The sequence below is a fragment of the Giraffa tippelskirchi genome, chromosome 1, assembly GCF_054371585.1.
Source record: "Giraffa tippelskirchi isolate mGirTip1 chromosome 1, T2T-mGirTip1v1.2.pri, whole genome shotgun sequence".
NCBI lineage: Eukaryota > Metazoa > Chordata > Mammalia > Artiodactyla > Giraffidae > Giraffa > Giraffa tippelskirchi.
The window spans coordinates 121,422,579-121,444,079 of NC_137275.1; the positions used below are offsets into that span (position 1 = coordinate 121,422,579).

The window sequence follows — 21,501 nt, forward strand, 5'->3', positions numbered from 1 at the left end:
AGTAAATTTGTAGACTGATTACAATATTGCCTAAATACATAGTTTCTTATCAGTAAGATACCATAATATAATCCTGATATTAAAAAATCCGGTATAAAACAATAAGGCCAGGAATGAATGAATGTAATATATCCTATTAATCATGTGGAAAAAGCAAACTATTTCTGATTATACAATGGCAAAATTAAATAGGAAAACAGAAAATGAGTTTAAATCAAGCCGCCAATGCTTTACATGAAGGTAGCAGTTTTCTCAAGGCTGTCAAGACATCCTTATTTCTCAGCGTGTATATCAGGGGGTTAAACATCTGGGTGATAGTGGTATAGAAAAGTGAGAGAAATTTGTCTGTTCTGGAAGAATTTTTGGATTTAGGTCATAAATATGTAACGGTTGAAGATCCACAGAATAAAGTCACAACCATGACATGAGATGAGCAGGTGGAGAAAGCCTTTGCTCTTCCTGTTGCCGATGGCAACTTCAGGATGGTGGAGGTGATTCTACTGTAGGAGCCAAGAATCAGCAGAAAAGGGACCATGACAAAAAGCACAGCAACTGTAAAGACCAACATCTCGTCCAGAAAAGTGTCCCCACAGGCCAGCTTCAGTACTAGGGGGATGTCACAGAAGTAGTGATTGATTTGGTTGGATCTACAAAAGGACAGAGAGAAAATCTGGCCCGTCTGCCCTACCTCAGTTGGAACTCCAGTGACCCAGCAGGCAGCCACATGGACCTTGTGGTTCATGACCAGAGGATAGTGCAGGGGGCTACAAATGGCCATGTAGCATGTAGCGGTCATAGGCCGTCACTGTAAGAAGCAGGCACTCTGTGTTTCCAAATATAATGACAAAACTCATCTGTGTTGCACAAGCAAGGAAAGAAACATGTGTTTTCTGAGTCCAAAGGTTTATGAGCATTCTAGAAAGAGTGGCAGACACATAACAGATTTCCAAGAAGGAAAAATTACTGAGGAAAATGTACATGGGAGTCTGGAGAGTCTGGTCTGTCCTGCTTATGAGAATAATGATGCCCTTTCCAACCAGAGTTATTACAGAGGTAAACAGAAACATCACAAAAAGAAACATTTGGAGATTGGGAACGTCAGAAAATCCCAAAAGAACAAATTCCATCATTGAAGTGAGATTCACATTTGCTAGATATTTTTGAGGTTCCATCTGTGAAAATAGTACAATTAGACATTTATCTTTTTTTTTGTAATTCTATAAATTAAAGGGATTTAGAGGAATCATTAATAGTACATAAGATTTCTATTCTCTATTAATGTCTAGTATTTTATATCCTGGACTCAACACAGCTGAAGTCTAATGGAAACTGCTGTTACTGCTAAGTCGCTTCAGTCGTGTCCGACTCTGGGCAACCCCATAGACAGCAGCCCACCAGGCTTCCCCGTCCCTGGGATTCTCCAGGCAAGAATACTGGAGTGGGTTGCCATTGCCTTCTCCAGCGCATGAAAGTGGAAAGTGAAAGTGAAGTCACTCAGTCACGTCCGACTCTTCGAGACCCCATGGACTGCAGCCTACCAGGCTCCTCCGTCCATGGGATTTTCCAGGCAAGAGTACTGGAGTGGGTTGCCATTGCCTTCTCCGTAATGGAGACTATGTATGCTAAATTCTAAATATAAAAGCATAAGTTGCAATTCAAGGTTTAACTTTAAATAAAAGTGATATGCTTAAGAATTATGCACTTTCATTTTGAATCTGTGTGCAGAGCAAAATCTATCCATTTTACTTATATTAAAAAAGCGAAATGCTGAAGCAGAAATATTTGCGTACCACTTTCTCAGTGGTAAGGCACCACCAAATTCTGTAATACATTTTTCAGGAATTTCCCAACTCTTCCATTGGAACTTTCTCAAGAATGAAGCATGCTTTTCCTTCCATGTTCTGCAATGATAGCTCTTACTTCTTGTGTGTGCACTTTATTTGAGACCATTCTCACTGCCTTTATCTACTAAAATAAGCAACATAGCCATTAGGCATTATAAAGCAGGAACTTTTATTTATCTTTTGCAAGGATGCAGCTTATGTTTGACAGTGTTGTTGACTTATTGGTTATTTAATTAATAATGACAAACTTGAAGGAACTACATTGATGATATGATTTCTGAAACTCTGCTTGGTATATCTATTCTCAAATATCTTATGATGTGCCAGGGGTCACTTTCATTTAAAAATTATCAAGCTAATAATATATCTAAGATGCAGCACATGAAAATTAAAACTGAAAGCTACAAATTATTTAAAATATGGCTAATACACAGTTCCCCAAAATATCAAAACCAGAGAATACATATATTTTTGCTGGTAGGTAAGTGAGCAAGTATCGTTTAGTGAGTAATTAGTGAGACCTACAGACATTCAAAGTTCTCCTGTATTGAGATATACTTGGAAAATATAAAAATTTTAAAAGAAAGATGATTAGTAAACTGTAGCTTTAACTAATATCTAGGAAATTGGAAAACACAATTTACTTTGTGCTACTCTTGTGTTAGTAAGCTACTTGCAACAGCATGTTATTGAATTGTGTTAATGTCATGTTATATTGATATTATAGATGAAGAAACTAGGGCTCAAAGGTTTACATGATTAAACTAAGAAAAAAAAAAAAAAGATGTTCTCTTTGACTTCCAGGATTCATGAGCATTGTGAAGGGTAACAGATCCATAGCTATTTCCAAAAGGAAAGAATTGCCAGGGAAAGAATACATGGGAATGTAGGTGTCAAGACCCACTTTTGTTATTAGAATTATGGTGCTGTTGCCCATCAAAATAATGATATACCTGACTAAAAACAACCCAAATAGAAGCCACTGGAGATGGTGAACATCAGCAAAGCCCAAGGGAAGAAATTCCTTCAAATTAGTTAGATTTTATTCCGGTATATTTCTTTTTGTTCTCTTCTCTTTTTTGTTCTCTTCTCTGTTTGTGTTTTCTCTATAGAAAAAGAAGATTTAGCATTTGCTTTCACTCCTCCATCCCCAACATTTCTTTTCTTCAGTGCTAAATAAATTATAATTTCTAATTGTACAAGTCCAGCATTGTGATAGTTAAATCATCAGCATATACCATGAATAAGATTCATGGTAAGACAAAGTTTTGCATGTTATTCTCAACAGTGAGCAAATTAGAAAAAGCGACTACTCTGTGTGCTGTCTCTAAGTTGTCTGCACTATACCTCTTTCTTGTAAATGTTTAAGTGCTTATTATCAAGGGAAATAAATATTAATGCTTTAATATTGCTATTTTGAACTCAAGTCTCCATTATTCAGAAAAATTGAAATGATTAAAAGGATGTATGATAATATTCCATATCAGTTTGTTATTGCTCATACCACCATCTCTACCCTACCTACTTCAGTTAGGTCTATATATTTAATATTAATTAGCAGGTTAAATCATGTAAGTAATTTAAAAACAGTATTGAACTAAAAATTATTTCATTATTTTAAACTTAAAAGCATTTATTTTTTCTTAAAAATAGATGTTCCTTGAATTCCCCAGAAGTTGCAACTGTATGAACTAGATTGCTTTATATTTATTTCAGTTCAGTCGCTCAGTCATGTCCGACTCTTTGCGACCCCATGGACTGCAGCATGCCAGGCTTCCCTGCCCATCACCAATTCCTGGAGCTTGCTCAAACTCATGTCCATTGAGTCAGTGATGCCATCCAACCACCTCATCCTCTGTGGTCCCCTTCTCCTCCTGCCTTCAGTCTTTCCCAGCTTCAGGGTCTTTTCTAATAAGTCGGTTCTTCGCATCTGGTGGCTGAAGTATTGGAGCTTCAGCTTCAGCATCAGTCTTTGTTTTATATTAGTATAATCTCTTCTTAAAGTATCAGCAGGATTCTAATTAATTTAAGAATGTCCATTGAAATATCTTTGCTCAAAACCAAGTTTATCTCCCCACATTGTATAAAATATGTCAGTTAATACTGTTCTATTTATCTGTGTCTCTTTTGATGTCTCACATATAGGGTTATCTTTACCAATTGACTAAATACCATATATATGTGTTAGTATACTATATTGGTGTTTTTCTTTCTGGCTTACTTCACTCTGTATAATAGGCTCCAGTTTCATCCACCTCATTAGAACTGATTTGAATGTATTATTTGTAATGGCTGAGTAATATTCCATTGTGTATATGTACCACAGCTTCCTTATCCATTCGTCTGCTGGATTCATGTCAATGTATGGCAAAATAAATACAATATTGTAAAGTTAAAAAATAGAAAATAAACTAATTTAAAAATATATATATCAGTTATTCAAGTCTTGAGCATTTCAAAATAATTCAATATTATTAGTAAATTTTTTTAACTGTAAACTTTATTTGACCTAGTCAGAAATACATGGAAGTTCCTTTAACATAACATTCTTGCTATTATATATCAAGTATTAAATTTTAAAATAAAAGTTATAAACTAAAGCTTACAAGAATATAAAAGAGTTCATATTTACCATTCTTATATAAGATGACACTGATTTTTTCTCACTGTAGAGGATATAAATAATGATATTAGTTTAAGCGAAATCACAATTTAGTCAGACATTCAACTTACTTTTAAAATATTCCATCCTTTCCAAAATAAAGGGCTCGTCAATAAAGTTTCTCTACCCTAGGAGATCTCTTAGAGCAGTTACGTTACATTTCCAATTAAAAGTATCACTTGGCACTCTATGGTTTGTTTTGTTTTTCCCAGTTAGTTCTCACTCCACCCAGAATACTTTCTCTTCAGCCTCTTCATGGACTAGAGTGCACAGCACATTTCTTATTTCTTAGAATTGAATAGGGTGCTGAGCAGCATAACTGCAGACCATCTAAAACTGACACACACCCAGTTCAAACACTATCATGAACACTCTACTGTGTGCCTCGTTCTATTAACACTGAGCTTGCAGCACAATTTCCTGAACATGTTTTTCTTATATCCTCCTATATTATATTCTTAATTGATATTTAGGGTTCTGCAACATGCAATTGCCCAGATGATAAATACTATTTTAATCTTATATGTTATTGATTCTTTCCCAGGCACCAGGGAAACCTAAGAGATAGATGTTGTATTATTATTCCTGGAATAAAAAAAAAAAATTTAGCACTAATAATAGAGGTTTTATTTTCTCAGTTTCAAATTTCTAGTGTGAATGCAGTTGTGAGAGAAAATAATTCCAAAACTTTGTATAGGATAAAATAACTTGAATTTTCCAACTGAGATAGTGTGGAAAGATACCAGCAACACAGTCTGTGTCTTCTTGGCTTCAAGTCTGGGAAAAATAATTATTCCCAACATCTAGACTGTTTCAAAAATGTTGGTTTGGATCCAATCATGTTACTTGTTAGTAAACAATGGGTACTAATGTTTTATGATTACAAACAGAAAATATCTCTATGAGAGGGAACTCTGATGGTAGTGTTATAACAGAGAGTGACTATGAAGGCAATAACAGAGTATCAGGGATCATGTGCAAGACACCACAGAAGGTGAGTGAGGAGTGGGTGATGTGAGAAGCCAGCCAGAACTGAGCTACGGCAGGTGCACATCCAAAGATCAACTGTGCTCTAAAGTCTCATAATTAGCACAACGTGGTATTATGAATGGAGAAATTTTCTGATGCCATAGAAAATAAAATTCAGAAAAGAGACACAAATTCATCATCCAATAGCAAAATACCGTAACACATTTGCAAAATAGACTTTTAAATTAATGTTATTGGAACAGCATGGTAGCTTTAAAATAGGAAAGCTTTAAATGAGGCATAGATTTACACAGTGTAGTAAGTGAGTGAAACAATGAAAGCATTCTAAATTAAAATTTGTATAATCTTGAAGCAAGAAAAGTTTAACTTTGGCTGAAAATTAGAATTCAGGGCGCAAAACCTGAAAAAAATTAATTACATAAAAGTAGATAATTCTACTTGGTGGAAATGAACATGCACCAAAGTTAAAGTTAAACTAGTATGGGTAAAATTTTGGAAAAAATTATGTCATATCCCAGATAGATATTTATTTTTTAATTATCAAGGAAAAATCTAAAATGAGATTAGAAAATGATACAAATAGTTTAAGGAACACTTCACAGAAAACAGAGGGAAACAATTGTTTAAAAAAGGGAAGATATTCAACTTGTTAATGAACAATGAATAAAATTTAACTGTACAGAGATTTAATAGTTAAAAATAAACTGATAATTTTCTACGCAGTGTCCTGGGAAAACACATGGATACATTAATTATATTGAGAAAAACTCTAATAGAAATTAAAATTTATCCTATAATAAAAATAGCATACCAAATTAGCAAAATAAGAGCATTAAGAAAAAACCTGCTATTGGACTACCGAGAAAACTTTGAGAAAGAAATATGGACTTTAGTTAATACATTATAATACAGTAGGAAAATCTTAAGGGTTCACACATTTACATATTTCAAAAGTGAAATAACGAAAGAGTTATAAATAAATATTTCTATACCATTAAAGTAAAGAAAGTTTTTCTCGATTGACTCAAAATTAGAATGCAGAACACAAAAACCAAAAAATCTACACAAAAATAAATAATTCTACTTGATACAATCTTACATTAAAAATTAAAATGTTTTGATAAAGATGACAAAATATAATACCTCACCTAAAATGTTATTTGCTTTTATTAATAACCTCCACCTAAATATCAGGAAGTCAAAATAAAACAAAAGTAGAAAAATGGACCAAATAGTTGAAGCAACAGCTCACAGAAAAGGGAGGAAAATCATCATTTAAAAATAGGGGCGAAAACTCAATTGCATTCAAGAAAAAGGAATGAAAAATGTATATCGTGTAGATTTAGTACACGAAACAGTCCAAGACATTTCCCCAAACAATCTCTTGGGAAGATACACTTTTTACACTCATGAGAATGCAAGTGCCCAAACCTGTGGAGAAGAACTGGGCACCTTCAATGACTCTTTGAATCAATAAACATGCGTAAGTATGATTTTATGCAGTTTTGCATCTTTCAGCATTGTTTGTAAAAGATGATCAGTCACGCAATTGTGAATGATCAGGTGGACTGTCTCTCTCTGACTTAATGAGCCTTCATTTTGATGTTGTCATTGACTTTTTACTTTTTTCCATAGCTATCTGTTTCCTTCAAAATAGGAGTTTTGTAATTCTTTATCCAAATTTGTCTAGTGTTTTCAGTAGGAAGAATGGCTTGCTGTGACCCTGTATGTCACAACCAGAAATGAAAGTTACTTCTTTATTGTTTAAAAGTTCCTAATTATATTCAAGTTGATTTTACTACATAAAATATTGTTTTTGTATACTTTATAATCCCTCCTCTCAATAATCTTATTTGTTTATTATTATATCTCCTCTACAAACTGCCAGTGGATTTATCTCTTTACCCCTTTCCCCCTTTGTAGTGTAGCACTTTAAAATTTAAATATATACGGTAATCTTTACTTAATGATAATGAAGTCTATAATAGGTACTTTCATATTATTTCATTATGTAAACATTTACAAAATTTTGAGAGTAGTATCACGTTATATTCCCAAGTAGAGGAAACTGGATTTCAGAGTAATTAAATCATCAACCCAATGACACAGCTGTTAAACGTCAGAGCTTGTTCCATGTCCTATATCATTAGATGTCATTCCAATTCTGTGCATATTTTTCTTCCGCTGAGAGATCATCTTACAACAGAGGCCAGAGTGCATTCACATATCATTTCAACTTTGTTGTTCATTGCTCCAGAATCAAACATTTTTCTTCATCACTAAGAAGAGGAAAAAAAAAATCTTGTTACTTTTCTATCCCGGAAGAGAATTAGTGTTTTTCGTCCTTGAGATATCCCTAAAGATTTCAAGAGCCAGAGAATCTGGTATAAGAGTCCAAATGCTTAATACTCATAGCATATTTTGACTGAGTGTACAGTTCATTTTCACAGGTAATATTAAAGGATTTTAATTGATTACAAAATATTTCAGAAGCGATAACCTTGAACCTCATACTAGATTCTATGCCTTAATATTTAACTCTTAGATAAATTTTTCTAGTTAATTCAGAATTGAATTAAGCATTGAGTGAGGAAATTTATGAGAACATAGTAGGGGAAATAAGAAAGGCTCCCTAAATTTTTAGCCCAATGTAGCTATAAATTAGGAAATTGTTTTAGTTTCCTAGATGGAAGACATCAGTCAGAATAAGGGTATAAATAAATGGTTATATTTAAACTTTAGGAAAATTATTAAATGGAAAGAAAATTATTTATTAACCAGCTGTTGAGTATACATCATTTGAAGATCATTATTTTTTCTCATGGAGGGATATAAATTAGTTTTAAATTTGTTTCACCAGTTAGCTGATTGATCTTGAAGCTACAGCAAGATTTTTCTTTCATTTTATTTTCATAGTCTACTTAAGCTTGATTTAAAAAAAAAGATTCAAGCACATAAGAATGTTAATGTATTTCTAGGGCATAGCAATTCCAGGAATTGTGGCATGTTACAATTAGATTGTGATATGTTGATGGTAATAGCATGGGGTCTGGCAACAGAGAAATTTGTACTTCAGCCTTGGTGCCTCTAGCAATTCACTATGTGAACTTACTCAGTTCATAGGTCTAGCTGGTCTTCAACTGTCTAATCTATAAAAGAATTCTCATTTATTTTGTTGCAGGTTGCTATGCAGATTGCACAGAATATTGTATGTACCATCTATAACCTCTTGTAGCCATCGTATGATTTGTGGTAGCTGTTAACACAGCTTTGTTTTTCTCCAACTCAGTGTTTATAATATTATTCATATCATGAGTGTCTATTATTGTGTTTTCCACCTGTTTGAGAGTTGAGGAGCTCATTTGATTTAGCTTTTCAGAATGATGATACTTTGTCAAAAATCTGGGACCCATCTTCTTAGACTCTTTCTCTCAAAGTGGAATCAAGCTGGATGCAAAAACAATTAGTTCTAATCTCCTTAATTAGTGGACAGAATCGCCTGTTTGAAGAGCACCCTGGATGAAGTAAATGACCCCATACTTTTTGTCTGTGTGTGCTAAGTCATGTCTGACTCTTTGCCACCCCATGGACTGGCCCATTAGGCTCCTCTGTCCATGGAATTTTCCAGGCAAGAGTAATGGATTGGATTGCCCTTTCCCTCTCCAGGCTATCTTCACGATCCAGGGATCAAACCCACATCTCTTGCATTGGCAGATGGATTCTTTACCACTGGCACCACCTGGGAAACACTTTTTGTCTACCATTCCTCATTTCTCTACATTGAAATAGGTAATTGCTCTAATGAAGCATGACTAAGAACAGCATATGCCTTCATTCATAATCCACCTTTTGTACCTATGGCTGATTCATGTTGAAGTTTGACAGAAAACAACAAAATTCTGCAAAGCAATTATCCTTCAATTAAAGAATAAATAAATTTTTTAAAAAAGAAAAGAAATGGAGTAAAAAAAAATAGATCAGAGATATAAACGTGTATGACAAAGTTGTAAAGGACAAAATTATCAGGATATTTAAGTAAACATACTATTATTTTATTGATATGCCCCACATCAGAATGCAATAGAAGAGAATTTTTAAGATGGTTGATAGTATTAAATATTGGAATTCAGTTAGTTTAATTTCATGAGAATGATATTTTAATTTATATTGAGTGTCATGTAACACATAAGCTTAACTAAAACAAGAGCTACTGAGATTTTGGTTTGGAGTCCATTCATTATCCAATGCTTTGACAAAACTTTGATTTCCTAGCTCCCTATTTATTTATAATTGCCCCTTCAAGTTAAGAAAAATTTGAAACAAATTATAGTCATATTTAATATGTATAAATCCTTCACATATAATTAATACTTTAACAAAACATTTTAATGCATCTCATAAATAAAAACTCTGTTGTCATACCATGTTTATGTAGTCAAACAAAATATGCACCAAAATTTTGATCAATTTTATTCTTTCATTTGAAGGATTAAGTTGCTTTTGCTAAATCACATTAGGGGCTAAATCTGAGACTGTAATATTAAGGTTCTAGAATTAAATACAATATTTTTTAACTTCCACAACTTTGCTGTCTCAAACACATCAGTTAAATAAAAATTAGAATCAAAATAAAGCTAAAGTTTCCCTTGTAAAGGTTAGTGATCACGTATTTATTAAAGAATTTCTTTATTAGACCATCTCTTGAGGTATTTTTCAAAATTTGCCTGCATATTTTTTATTTTTACTGTATTTCTTATCTGCCTAATTCCTATTTTGAAACTGACTCTTCTCAATCAATATTTTTGTGTGTAATATATGGATTCTTGAAGGAGAAATATTGATAATAAAGGATTTTAAAAATGACTATATTTTTGATACTCAAATAATACATTTAGTATACCGGACTGGAAAAGTCAGTTTTCGTTCCAATCCCAAAGAAAGGCAATGCGAAAGAGTGATCAAACTACCGCACACTTGCACTCATCTCACATGCTAGTAAAGTAATGCTCAAAATTCTCCAAGCTGGGCTTCAGCAATACGTGAACCGTGAACTTCCAGATGTTCAAGCTGGTTTTAGAAAAGGCAGAGGACCAGAGTTCAAATTGCCAATACCCGCTGGATCATCGAAAAAGCAAGAGGGTTCCAGAAAAACATCTATTTCTGCTTTATTGACTATGCCAAAGCCTTTGACTGTGTGGATCATGATAAACTGTGGAAAATTCTGAAAAAGATGGGAATACCAGACCATTTGACCTGTCTCTTGAGAAACCTGTATGCAGGTCAGGAAACAACAGTTAGAACTGGACATGAAACAACAGACTGGTTCCAAATAGGAAAAGGAGGACGTCAAGGCTGTATATTGTCACCCTGCTTATTTAACTTATATGCAGAGTACATCATGAGAAACGCTGGGCTGGAAGAAACACAAGCTGGAATCAAGATTGCCGGGAGAAATATCAATAACCTCAGATATGCGGATGACACCACCCTTATGGCAGAAAGTGAAGAAGAACTAAAGAGCCTCTTGATGAAAGTGAAAGAGGAGGGTGAAAAAGTTGGGTTAAAGCTCAACGTTCAGAAAACTAAGATCATGGCATCTGGTCCCATCACTTCATGGGAAATAGATGGGGAAACAGTGCAAACAGTGTCAGACTTTATTTTGGGGGGCTCCAAAATCACTGCTGATGGTGATTGCAGCCATGAAATTAAAAGACGCTTACTCCTTGGAAGGAAGGTTATGGCCAACCTAGATAGCATGTTTAAAAGCAGAGACATTACTTTGCCAACAAAAGTCCATCTAGTCAAGGCTATGGTTTTTCCACTGGTCATGTATGGATGTGAGAGTTGGACGGTGAAAAAAGCTGAGCGCCGAAGAATTGATGTTTTTGAACTGTGATGTTGGAGAAGACTCTTGAGAGTCCCTTGGACTGCAAGGAGATCCAATCAATCCATCCTAAAGGAGATCAATCCTGGGTGTTTATTGGAAGGACTGATGTTGAAGCTGAAACTCCAATACTTTGGCCACCTCATGCAAAGAGCTGACTCATTGGAAAAGACCCTAATGCTGGGTAGGATTGGGGGCGGGAGGAGAAGGGGACGACGGAGGATGAGATGGCTGGATGGCATCACCGACTTGATGGACATGGGTTTGAGTAGACTCCGGGAGTTGGTGATGGACAGAGAGGCCTGGCGTGCTGCAATTCATGGGGTCGCGAAGAGTCGGACACGACTGAGCGACTGAACTGAACTGAACTGAATACCTTTAATGTTAATAAACTTGAAGGTGTTATAAGATATTTTATTAATATAACCATTCAAACTAAACTGGAAATTTTATAATACATTTGTGTGTGTATATGTTCTTTCAAGAGTAAGATATGAGTTCTTTGAATTAACAAAGAGATAAACATTTAATTATATATTAAATTTATACCATATACATTTCTCTAAGAATTAAGTAAGATTTTCCTTTTTGATTTGGCAACTCCACAATTGAAAATTTATTTATTCTACGTATTAAGAAAAATTTTCACGTGAAAGGAGGAACTATGTGGGAAAATGAAGACATGAGACTCTGTTTTCCTTCTAAAAGTGATTTTAAGCTGATTTGCTCATTCTCTATTTGATGTATGCTTGTCTCATTATAACAACGATATAGTGCATTTCATGTTAGTAATATAAGCCATTGGTAGGTCATTGAATTCAGCTCAGTCCCACCCACAGCAGATTTTTCACTCTTTTAAATAAATGTTGATTTAAATGCTGAAGACTTTAGGTACAGATACTGATGACCTTTTAACATTTTGCTTGTTTGTTATGCACTTTGCTTTCTTCCTACTCCACTGAATAAGCAACAGTCTGACAGCACAGGGAAATAGAGCCATAATAAAACACTACATTGTGGTTTACCTAGTCATGTGCTTCTTTTAGCAATACCTTTTCTAAAAAGTTTTATTATCTGTCATCAGGAGATATTTACAGTCAGTGCTATTTATATCCAAGGGCTCTACTTCCCTGGATTCAATCAACTGTAGATCCAAAGTATTGAGAAAATAATAATTTGCAGAGTTCAAAAAGTAAACAAATTTGCAGCACATCAACAACTATTTTAAAAGCATTTAAATTATATTTACAACCTTTTAGACAACATTTACATTATATTAAGTTTTATAACTAATCTATAGATGGATTCAAATATGTGAGAAGAGGTGTGTTGCTTATATTGTAAATATCTCCCCATTTTATATAAAGAACTTGAGCATCTTTCATTTTGGTATTGGGAAGGGGGATTCTGGAACTACATGCCCCCCACCTAGGGATGACTGTATCTTATAGTAATTACAGAAAATTCAGGTACCAGAATGCCCAAGTGGTTAAGGCATTGAACTCAAGATCCAATGGATTTATATTCTTGTGGATTCGAACTTCACTTCTGGTACAAGTGGATCTGCTTAGGCTTCCCTGGTGACTCAGATTATAAAGAATCTGCCTGCAATGCAGGAAATCCAGGTTCGACCACTGGGTCGGGAAGATTCCCTGAAGGAATGGCTACTACGCACTCCAGTCTTCTTGCCTAGACAGAGGAGCCTGGCAGGCTGCAGTCCATGGGGTTGCAAAGAGTTGGACATGACTAAGTAATATCACAATAATTACAATAATCCTATTTCCCAGTAACCTGGGAACATGATAAAGTTAAGTAATTTTCACTTTGGTTTTTAACATTTAAATTCAATACTATCTTCTGATGTAAACGTATTTGCTCATATTTTACAAATTGTAAATTTCAGGCATGCTGTAGAAAATCTGGGATTAGCACTCAGATATGAATTTTCTACTATAATAATGTTGGGATTAAAAACTCCTATATTAATTTGTCTTTGTGGGGAATTTTAAGATGACATCATATGAAAGTGAGCAGTCATAAATTCAACAGAAAATAAATTGGAAGTTAAACCATGTAAACTGGCACTATTTTTAACATGAAAATTTAACCAACAGCAATTAATTTATTTTTACAGAGTAATGCATCCACTTGGACTCAACTTTTAATCATTGGACTGTTCCCTCGCTGGAAAGCATTTCTAAGAAACAGACATGAGGATGTAATTGGTGGACTCTATTTTTGCCACATATTGCTTTTGGAACTGAAAACTGAGATGTCAGGATCACCATCAAATTTTGATTTATACAGGATTCAGATAAAAGATAGGATTGAGGTGACCATGTTTATACTGATGGGTTTTACAGATTATTTTGAGGTGCAAATCTTTCTATTTTTACTATTTCTAGCAATCTGTCTTTTTACAATGATAGGAAATTTGGGGTTGGTTTTCTTAGTCGTTATGGATTCCCAGCTCCACAACCCCATGTACTATTTTCTGATAGCATTATCATTCTTAGATGCCTGCTGTTCTTCCGTTATCATCCCCAAAATGATGATCAATTTCCTATCCGAGAATAAAACCATTTCCTTTCTTGGATATGCCACACAGATGTTTCTCTTTCTTACTTGTGGGACCAGAGAATACTTCATCTTGGCCACAATGGCCTATAATCGCTATGTAGCCATCTACAACCCTCTTCTGTATTTAGTTAAAATGTCACCCAGAGTCTATGTGCCACTTATAATTTCCTGCTATATTGTTGGTATCTTGCATGCTACTTTACACATAGTGGCTACTGTTACCCTATCCTTCTGTGCATTCAATGAAATTAGACATGTCTTCTGTGACATCCCTCCCCTCCTTGCTATTTCTTGCTCTGAGATGTGCAAGAACCAGCTTCTAGTTTTCTATTTGGCAGGCTCTATTGAGATATCCACTATGTTGATTGCTCTGACCTCCTATGGTTTCATTCTGTTGGCCATTCTGAGGATGCATTCTGCTGAAGGGAGAAGAAAAGTCTTTTCTACATGTGGCTCTCACCTAACAGGAGTGTCCATTTTTCATGGTACAGTTCTCTTCATGTACGTGAGACCTAGTTCCAGCTATGCCTTGGATCATGACATGATTGTGTCCATATTTTACACAATCATAATTCCCATGCTGAATACCATCATCTATAGTTTGAGGAACAAAGATGTCAAAGAGGCAATGAAGAAGGAGTTTGGGAAAAACTGGTTTATCAACAAAGTGTATTTTTCACACTAAACATTAAATTGAAATAAATTCAGACTGATGTTTATCGTTTTCAAATCAAAAAGTTTTAATTAAAATATTTCCTTTTAGTTCATTAGTGTCTACCTATTATTCTTAGATACTTAAAATAAAGATTATAGTCAACCCACCACATATGCAGTGTTTGCACATGCAGGAAACTGTGGCATCTATATGCATCTATCTCCACATCACATGGGTATATAACATATATTTTATTATCAGCTTCCCTCATAGCTCAGTCAGTAGAGAATCTGCCTACAATGCAGGAGACCCAGGTTTGATTCCTGGGTCGGGAAGATCCCCTGCAGAAAGAAATAGCAATCCACTCCAGTATTCTTACCTAGAAATCCTATGGACAGAGGAGCTTGGCAGGCTACAGTCCATGGGGTCACAAGAGTTGAATACAACTTAGCAACTAAACCACCACCACCATGTGGAGACTTTATATATATATACATATACATATATGTATCTACAGATAAGCACATACATATGTACACACACACACACACACATATACACATATATAAATACTGGTTGTATTAGTTTGTTGGAGCTGATATAACAAAGTACCATAGACTGGTTGCTGAAAAAATAGAAATTTCCTTATCTGGCTTACGTTACTTAGTATGACAATCTCTGAGTCTATCTATGTTGCTGCAAATGGCATGATCTCATTCTTTTTTATGGCTGAGTAATATACCATTGCATACATTTACCATATCTTCTTTATCCATTCCTCTGTTGGTGGGCACTGAGGCTGCTTCCACATCCTGGCTATTGTAAATATTGCTGCAATGAACACTGCAGTGCATGTATCTTTTCAAATATGGCTTTCTCCATGTATATGCCCCTAATGGCATTGCTGAATCATATGGTAGTTCTATTTTTATTTTGTTAAGGAATCTCCATACTGCACTGTAAGTAGCTGCACCAACTTACATTCCCACCAACAGTGTAGCAGGGTTCCCTTTTTCCACACTCTCTCCTGCATTTATTATTTGTAAATATGATATTGCTTAAAAGTGAATCTACAAAAAGGGCCCAAATGAACTTATCTACAAAACAGAGTTGCAGATGTAGAAAACAAACTTATGGTTACCAGGGAGTAGGGGGAGATTGGGATTGACATATATACACTACTACATAAAGTATATAATTAATAAGGACCTACTATATAGCACAGGGAACTCTACTCAATACTCTGTAATGGCCTATATGGGAAAATAATGTAAAAATAAAGTGTGGATATATGTATTAGTATAATAGATTCATTTTGCTGTATAGCTGAAACTAACAGAACGTTGTAAATCAACTTTACTTCAATAAATATTTTTAAAAAGAAATTTATTTTCTCACTATTCTGGAGTCTAGACATCCTAAATCAATGTAACAGCAGGGTTGATTGTTTTCTGACGCCTCTCTTCTTCATTTGTAGATGGCAGCCTTTACCCTCTGTCTTCACGCTAGTTTTTTCTCTGAATTTCAGTGCCCTAATCTCTTCTTGCTTGCTTAGTCTCCGAGTCGTGTCCAATACTTTGTGACCACATGGACTGTAGCCCAACAAGCTCCTCTGCCCAAGGGATTCTCCAGGCAAGAATACTGGAGTGGGATGCCATTCTCTTCTCCATAATCTCTTCTTACATGGTCAACAATTATATTAGATAAGATCTGCCCTAAAGGCATCACTTTCAGTTAATTGCCTCCTCAAGGAATATCTCCAAAGCAGCTACATTCTGATCTCCTAGGGCCTAAGACTTCAATATGCAAATATTGGATTTATTTGCATACCCACAGAGATATCTACACATGTAATCTTAATATTAAACGTATATTGTCATTTTCTGTCTCCATATAGTGCAAAAAGGATAGGTTCCCATTATAATTATAAGTGATCTGACTAGCTTGAGAAAATACAACTCATGTAGAGTAAACCAATACCTCGCATATTCCAATCCTCTTTCCATGGAGTCAATGGCAACTAACTTCAGATTAAAACTGTGAAATAGATGAAACTCTGCTTCATCTATACATGTGCAGCAAACTAAACCCAGGAAACTAAACCCAGCATTTAATTCTGAGAGCGCAGATGATGGAGAAAATTCCTTATGTCACTATATGCTGTTTAAGAGGGTACATTTTTTTGCTTTTACTTTTTTTTTTTATCCACAGCATGGACACTAAACCCATATTTTATTTCTTCACATCATACAGAGACTGCACACATGCTTGCTAAGTCACTTCAGTCATATCCTTCTGTTTGCAACCTATGGAGTGTAGCCCACCAGGCTCCTCTGTCCATGGAATTCTCCGGGCAAAAATACTAGAGTGGGCTGCCATACCCTCCTCCAGAGGATCTTCTCAATGCAAGAATTGATCCTGTGTCTCTTACATCCCCTGCATTGGCAGACAAGTTCTTTACTACTAGCGCCACCTGCAAAGCCCATACTTCTTGGCATTAGTATTTATCAGGATTATCACTTCATTGCAGTTGCTCAGTCATGTCTCACTCTTTGTGACCCCATGGACTGCAGCATGCCAGGCTTCCCTGGCCCTCACCAAGTCCCAGATTAACTCAAACTCAAGTCCATTGAGTCGGTGATGCCATTCAACCATCTCATCTCTGTCATCCCCTTTTCCTCCAACCTTCAGTCTTTTCCAGCATCAGGGTCTTTTCAAATGAGTCAGCTCTTCGCATCAGGTGGCCAAAGTATTGGAGTTTCAGATTCAGCATCGGTCCTTCCAATGAAAATTCAAGACTCATTTCCTTTAGGATGGACTGGTTGGATCTCCTTGCAGTCCAAGGGACTCTCAAGAGTTTTCTCCAACACCACAGTTCAAAAGCATCAATTCTTCAGTGCTCAGTTTTCTTTATGATCCAACTCTCACATTCATACATGACTACTGAAAAAACCATAGACTTGACTAGACGGGCCTTTGTTGGCAAAGTAATGTCTCTGCTTTTTAATATGCTGTCTAGGTTGGTCATAATTTTCTTCCAAGAGTAAGTCTCTTTTAATTTCATGGCTGCAGTCACCATCTGCAGTGATTTTGGAGCCAAAAAAATTAAAGTCAGCCACTGTTTCCACTGTTTCCGCATCTACTTGCCATGAAGTGGTGGGATCAGACGCCATGATCTTAGTTTTCTGAATGTTGAGCTTTAAGCCAAGTTTTTCACTCTCTTCTTTCACTTTCATCAAGAGGCTCTTTAGTTCTTCTTCACTTTCTGCCATAGGGTGGTGTCATCTGTGTATCTAAGGTTATTGATATTTCTCCTGGCAATCTTAATTCCAGCTTGTGCTTCTTACAGCCCAGTGTTTCTCATGATGTACTCTGCATATAAGTTAAATAAGCAGGGTGATAATATATATAAAGGAGGAATCTTGACGTACTCCTTTTCCTATTTGGAACCAGTCTGTTGTTGCATGTCCAGTTCTAACTGTTGCTTCCTGACCTGCATACAGATATCTCAAGAGGCAGGTCAGGTGGTCTGGTATACCCATCTATTTCAGAATATTCCACAGTTTATTGTGATCTGCACAGTCAAAGTCTTTGTCATAGGCAACAAAGCAGAAATAGATGTTTTTCTGGAATTCTCTTGCTTTTTCGATGATCCAACAGATGTTGGCATTTTGATTTCTGGTTCCTCTGGCTTTTCTAAAACCAGCTTGAACATCTGGAAGTTCACGGTTCACGTATTGCTGAAGCATGGCTTGGAGAATTTTGAGCATTACTTCACTAGCATGTGAGATGAGTGAAATTGTGCGGTGGTTTGAGCATTCTTTGACATTGCCTTTCTTTGGGATTGGGATGAAAACTGACCTTTTCTAGCCCTGTGGCCACTGAGGAGTTTTCCATATATGTTTGCATAATGAGTGAAGCACTTTCACAGCATCATCTTTTAGGATTTGAAATAGCTCAACTGGAATTCCATCACCTCCGCTAGCTTTGTTCGTACTGATGCTTCCTAAGGCCCACTTGATTTCGCATTCCAGGATGTCTGGCTCTAGTCGAGTGATCACATCATCCTGATTATCTGGGTGATAAATACATTTTTTGTGTAGTTTTTCTGTGTATTCAGGCCATCTTTTCTTAATATCGTCTGCTTCTGTTAGGTCCATACCATTTCTGTCCTTTATTGTGCCCATCTTTGCATAAAATGTTCCCTTGGTATTTCATATTTTCTTCGAGAGATTTCTAGTCTTTCCTATGATACTGTTTTCCTCTATTTATTTGCACTGATCACTGAGGAAGGTTTTCTTATCTCTCCTTGCTATTTCTTGGAACTCTGCATTCAAATGGGTATATCTTTCCTTCTCTCCTTTGCTTTTCGCTTCTCTTCTTTTCACAGCTATTTTTAAGAGCTCTTCAGACAGCCATTTTGCTTTTTTTGCATTTTTTTTTCTTGGGGATGATCTTGATCATTGCCTCCTGTACAATTTCATGAACCTTTGTCCATAGGTCTTCAGGCACTCTGTCTATCAGATCTAGTCCCTTAAATCTATTTCTCACTTTCACTGTATAATCGTAAGGGATTTGATTTAGGTCATATCTAGGTCATAGCTGAATGGTCTAGTGGTTTTCCCTACTTTCTTCAATTTAAGTCTGAATTTGGCAATAAGGAGTTCATAATCTGAGCCACAGTCAGCTCTCGGTCTTATTTTTGCTGACTGTATAGAGCTTCTCCATCTTTACTGCAAAGAATATAATCAATCTGATTTTTGTACTGACCATGTGGTGATGTCCATGTGTAGAGTCCTCTCATATGTTGTTGGAAGAGGGTGATTGCTATGACCTGTGCATTCTCTTGGCGAAACTCTATTAGCCTTTGCCCTGCTTTCTGTACTCCAAGGCCAAATTTGCCTGTTACTCCAGGTATCACTTGACTTCCTACTCTGCATTCCAGTCCCCTATAATGAAACATTTTTGAGGGGTGTTAGTTCTAGAAAGTCTTGTAGGTCTTCATAGAACCATTCAATTTCAGCTTCTTCAGCATTACTGGCCGGGCATAGACTTGGATTACCATGATATTGAATGGTTTGCCTTGGAAATGAACAGAGATCATTCTGTCATTTTTGAAATTGCATCCAAGTACTGCATTTTGGATTCTTTTGTTGACCGTGATGGCTACTCCATTTCTTCAAGGGGTTCTTGCCCACAGTAGTATATATAATGGTCATCTCAGTTAAATTCACCCATTCCAGCCCATTTTAGTTTGCTGATTCATAAAATGTCAGTGTTCACTCTTGCCATCTGCTGTTTGACCACTTCTAATGTGCCTTGATTCATGGACCTAACATTTCAGGTTCCTATGAAATATTGCTCTTTACAGCATTGGACCTTGCTTCCATCACCAGTCACTTCCATAACTGAGTGTTGCTTTTGGTTTGGCTTCTTCTCTTCATTCTTTCTGGAGTTATTTCTCCACTGATCTCCAGTAGCATATTGGGCACCTACTGACCTAAATCAACTTAAGTTGACCAAAATCAAACTAAAATTATTAAAATAGATAGTCATGGCTCCCCATTACTTCCTAGAATTGAGCCAGTTTACAGCCCCAGAAACCTTTCAATGAAGGAGAGTTTGGGTCCTCTAAAGAAGGACTTGCAACAATAGCCAGAATTTTTATTTGTAGTATTTATCCCACCCTCCCAAGAGGGACTCAAAGATTTTATCACGGTAAATGCACTTGGGAAAAGGAAATAATCATAATTTTCTGAAACTACTGGGCACTTTATTTTGGGGGCTCCAAAATCACTGCAGATGGTGACTGCAGCCTTGAAATTAAAAGACGCTTGCTCCTTGGAAGAAAAGCTATCACCAACCTAGACAGCAAGCTAAGACATTACTTTGCCAACTAAAGTCCGTCTTGTCAAAGCTATGGTTTTCCCTGTAGTCATGTATGGGCCAACTAAAGTCCGTCTTGTCAAAGCTATGGTTTTCCCTGTAGTCATGTATGGATATGAGAGTTGGACTATAAAGAGAGTTGAGAGCCGAATAATTGATGCTTTTGAACTGTGGTGTTGGAGAAGACTCTTGAGAGTCCCTTGGACTGCAAGGAAAGCTCACCAGTCCATCCTAAAGGAAATCAGCCCTGACTATGCATTAGAACAACTGAGCTGAAGCTGAAACTCCAGTACTTTGGTCATCTGGTGTGAAGAACTGCCTCATTGGAAAAGACCCTGATGCTGGGAAAGTCTGAAGGTTGGAGAAGGGGACAACATAGGATGAGTTGGTTGGATGGCGTCACTGACTCGATAGACATGAGTTTGAGTAAGCTCTGGGAATTGTTGATGGACAGAGAAGCCTGAAGTGCTGCAGTCCATGGGGTCGCAAAGAGTTGGACACAACTGATAGACTGAACTGAACTGAACACTGGTTGTGAAATGACATTGATTCCAAGAGACCCGAATTGTCACTGTGGTCATCCAGTCACAGTAGAACCTTATGGGGGTCAACTTATCAACAGAACTTTAGTTTAGATTCACCTCATAGTGAATCCAGGGAGTTCCTGAACTCATTCTATGGTTATTTTCCAAGTTCCAGAATGTATAATTAGAATATATATTCTTAGCAGTTGGCAGCAACCCCACATAGGTTCCCTAAACTGTGGAGTGAGTGGTGTCATGGTGAGATATTCCAAATGGAAGCAATTAAAACTGACCATTTCTGGGAAAATTTTACAACAGTACTACATTCCTGGATGTATTACAGAGATGAATGCTATCAGAGTGCATGCATGTGTGCTAAGTAGCTTCAGTTTTATCCTGCTCTTTGAGACGCTTCTCAACTCAACAAGAAGCCTGACAATGCTGTTACAACTCGAGAGGAAAGCTGAGTTCCATGC

The 21,501-nt window shown here is 36.2% G+C and overlaps 1 protein-coding gene and 1 pseudogene across 1 annotated transcript; one reads left to right on the plus strand and one right to left on the minus strand.

The window, feature by feature from the left end:
- Nucleotides 1–214: 214 nt before the first annotated feature.
- Nucleotides 215–1,172, minus strand: LOC145515908 (olfactory receptor 10AG1-like; annotated as a pseudogene).
- Nucleotides 1,173–13,652: 12,480 nt separating this feature from the next.
- On the plus strand, nt 13,653–14,645 carry LOC145515924 (olfactory receptor 5T1-like). Its single transcript, XM_081517311.1, has one exon. It carries the CDS (start codon nt 13,653–13,655, stop codon nt 14,643–14,645), a length of 993 nt encoding a protein of 330 aa, XP_081373437.1.
- The last annotated feature ends 6,856 nt before the right edge of the window (nt 14,646–21,501 follow it).

Coding starts and splice junctions, on each gene's coding strand:
- LOC145515924 (XM_081517311.1), top strand. CDS start 13,653: ATGTCAGGATCACCATCAAATTTTGATTTATACAGGATTCAGATAAAA.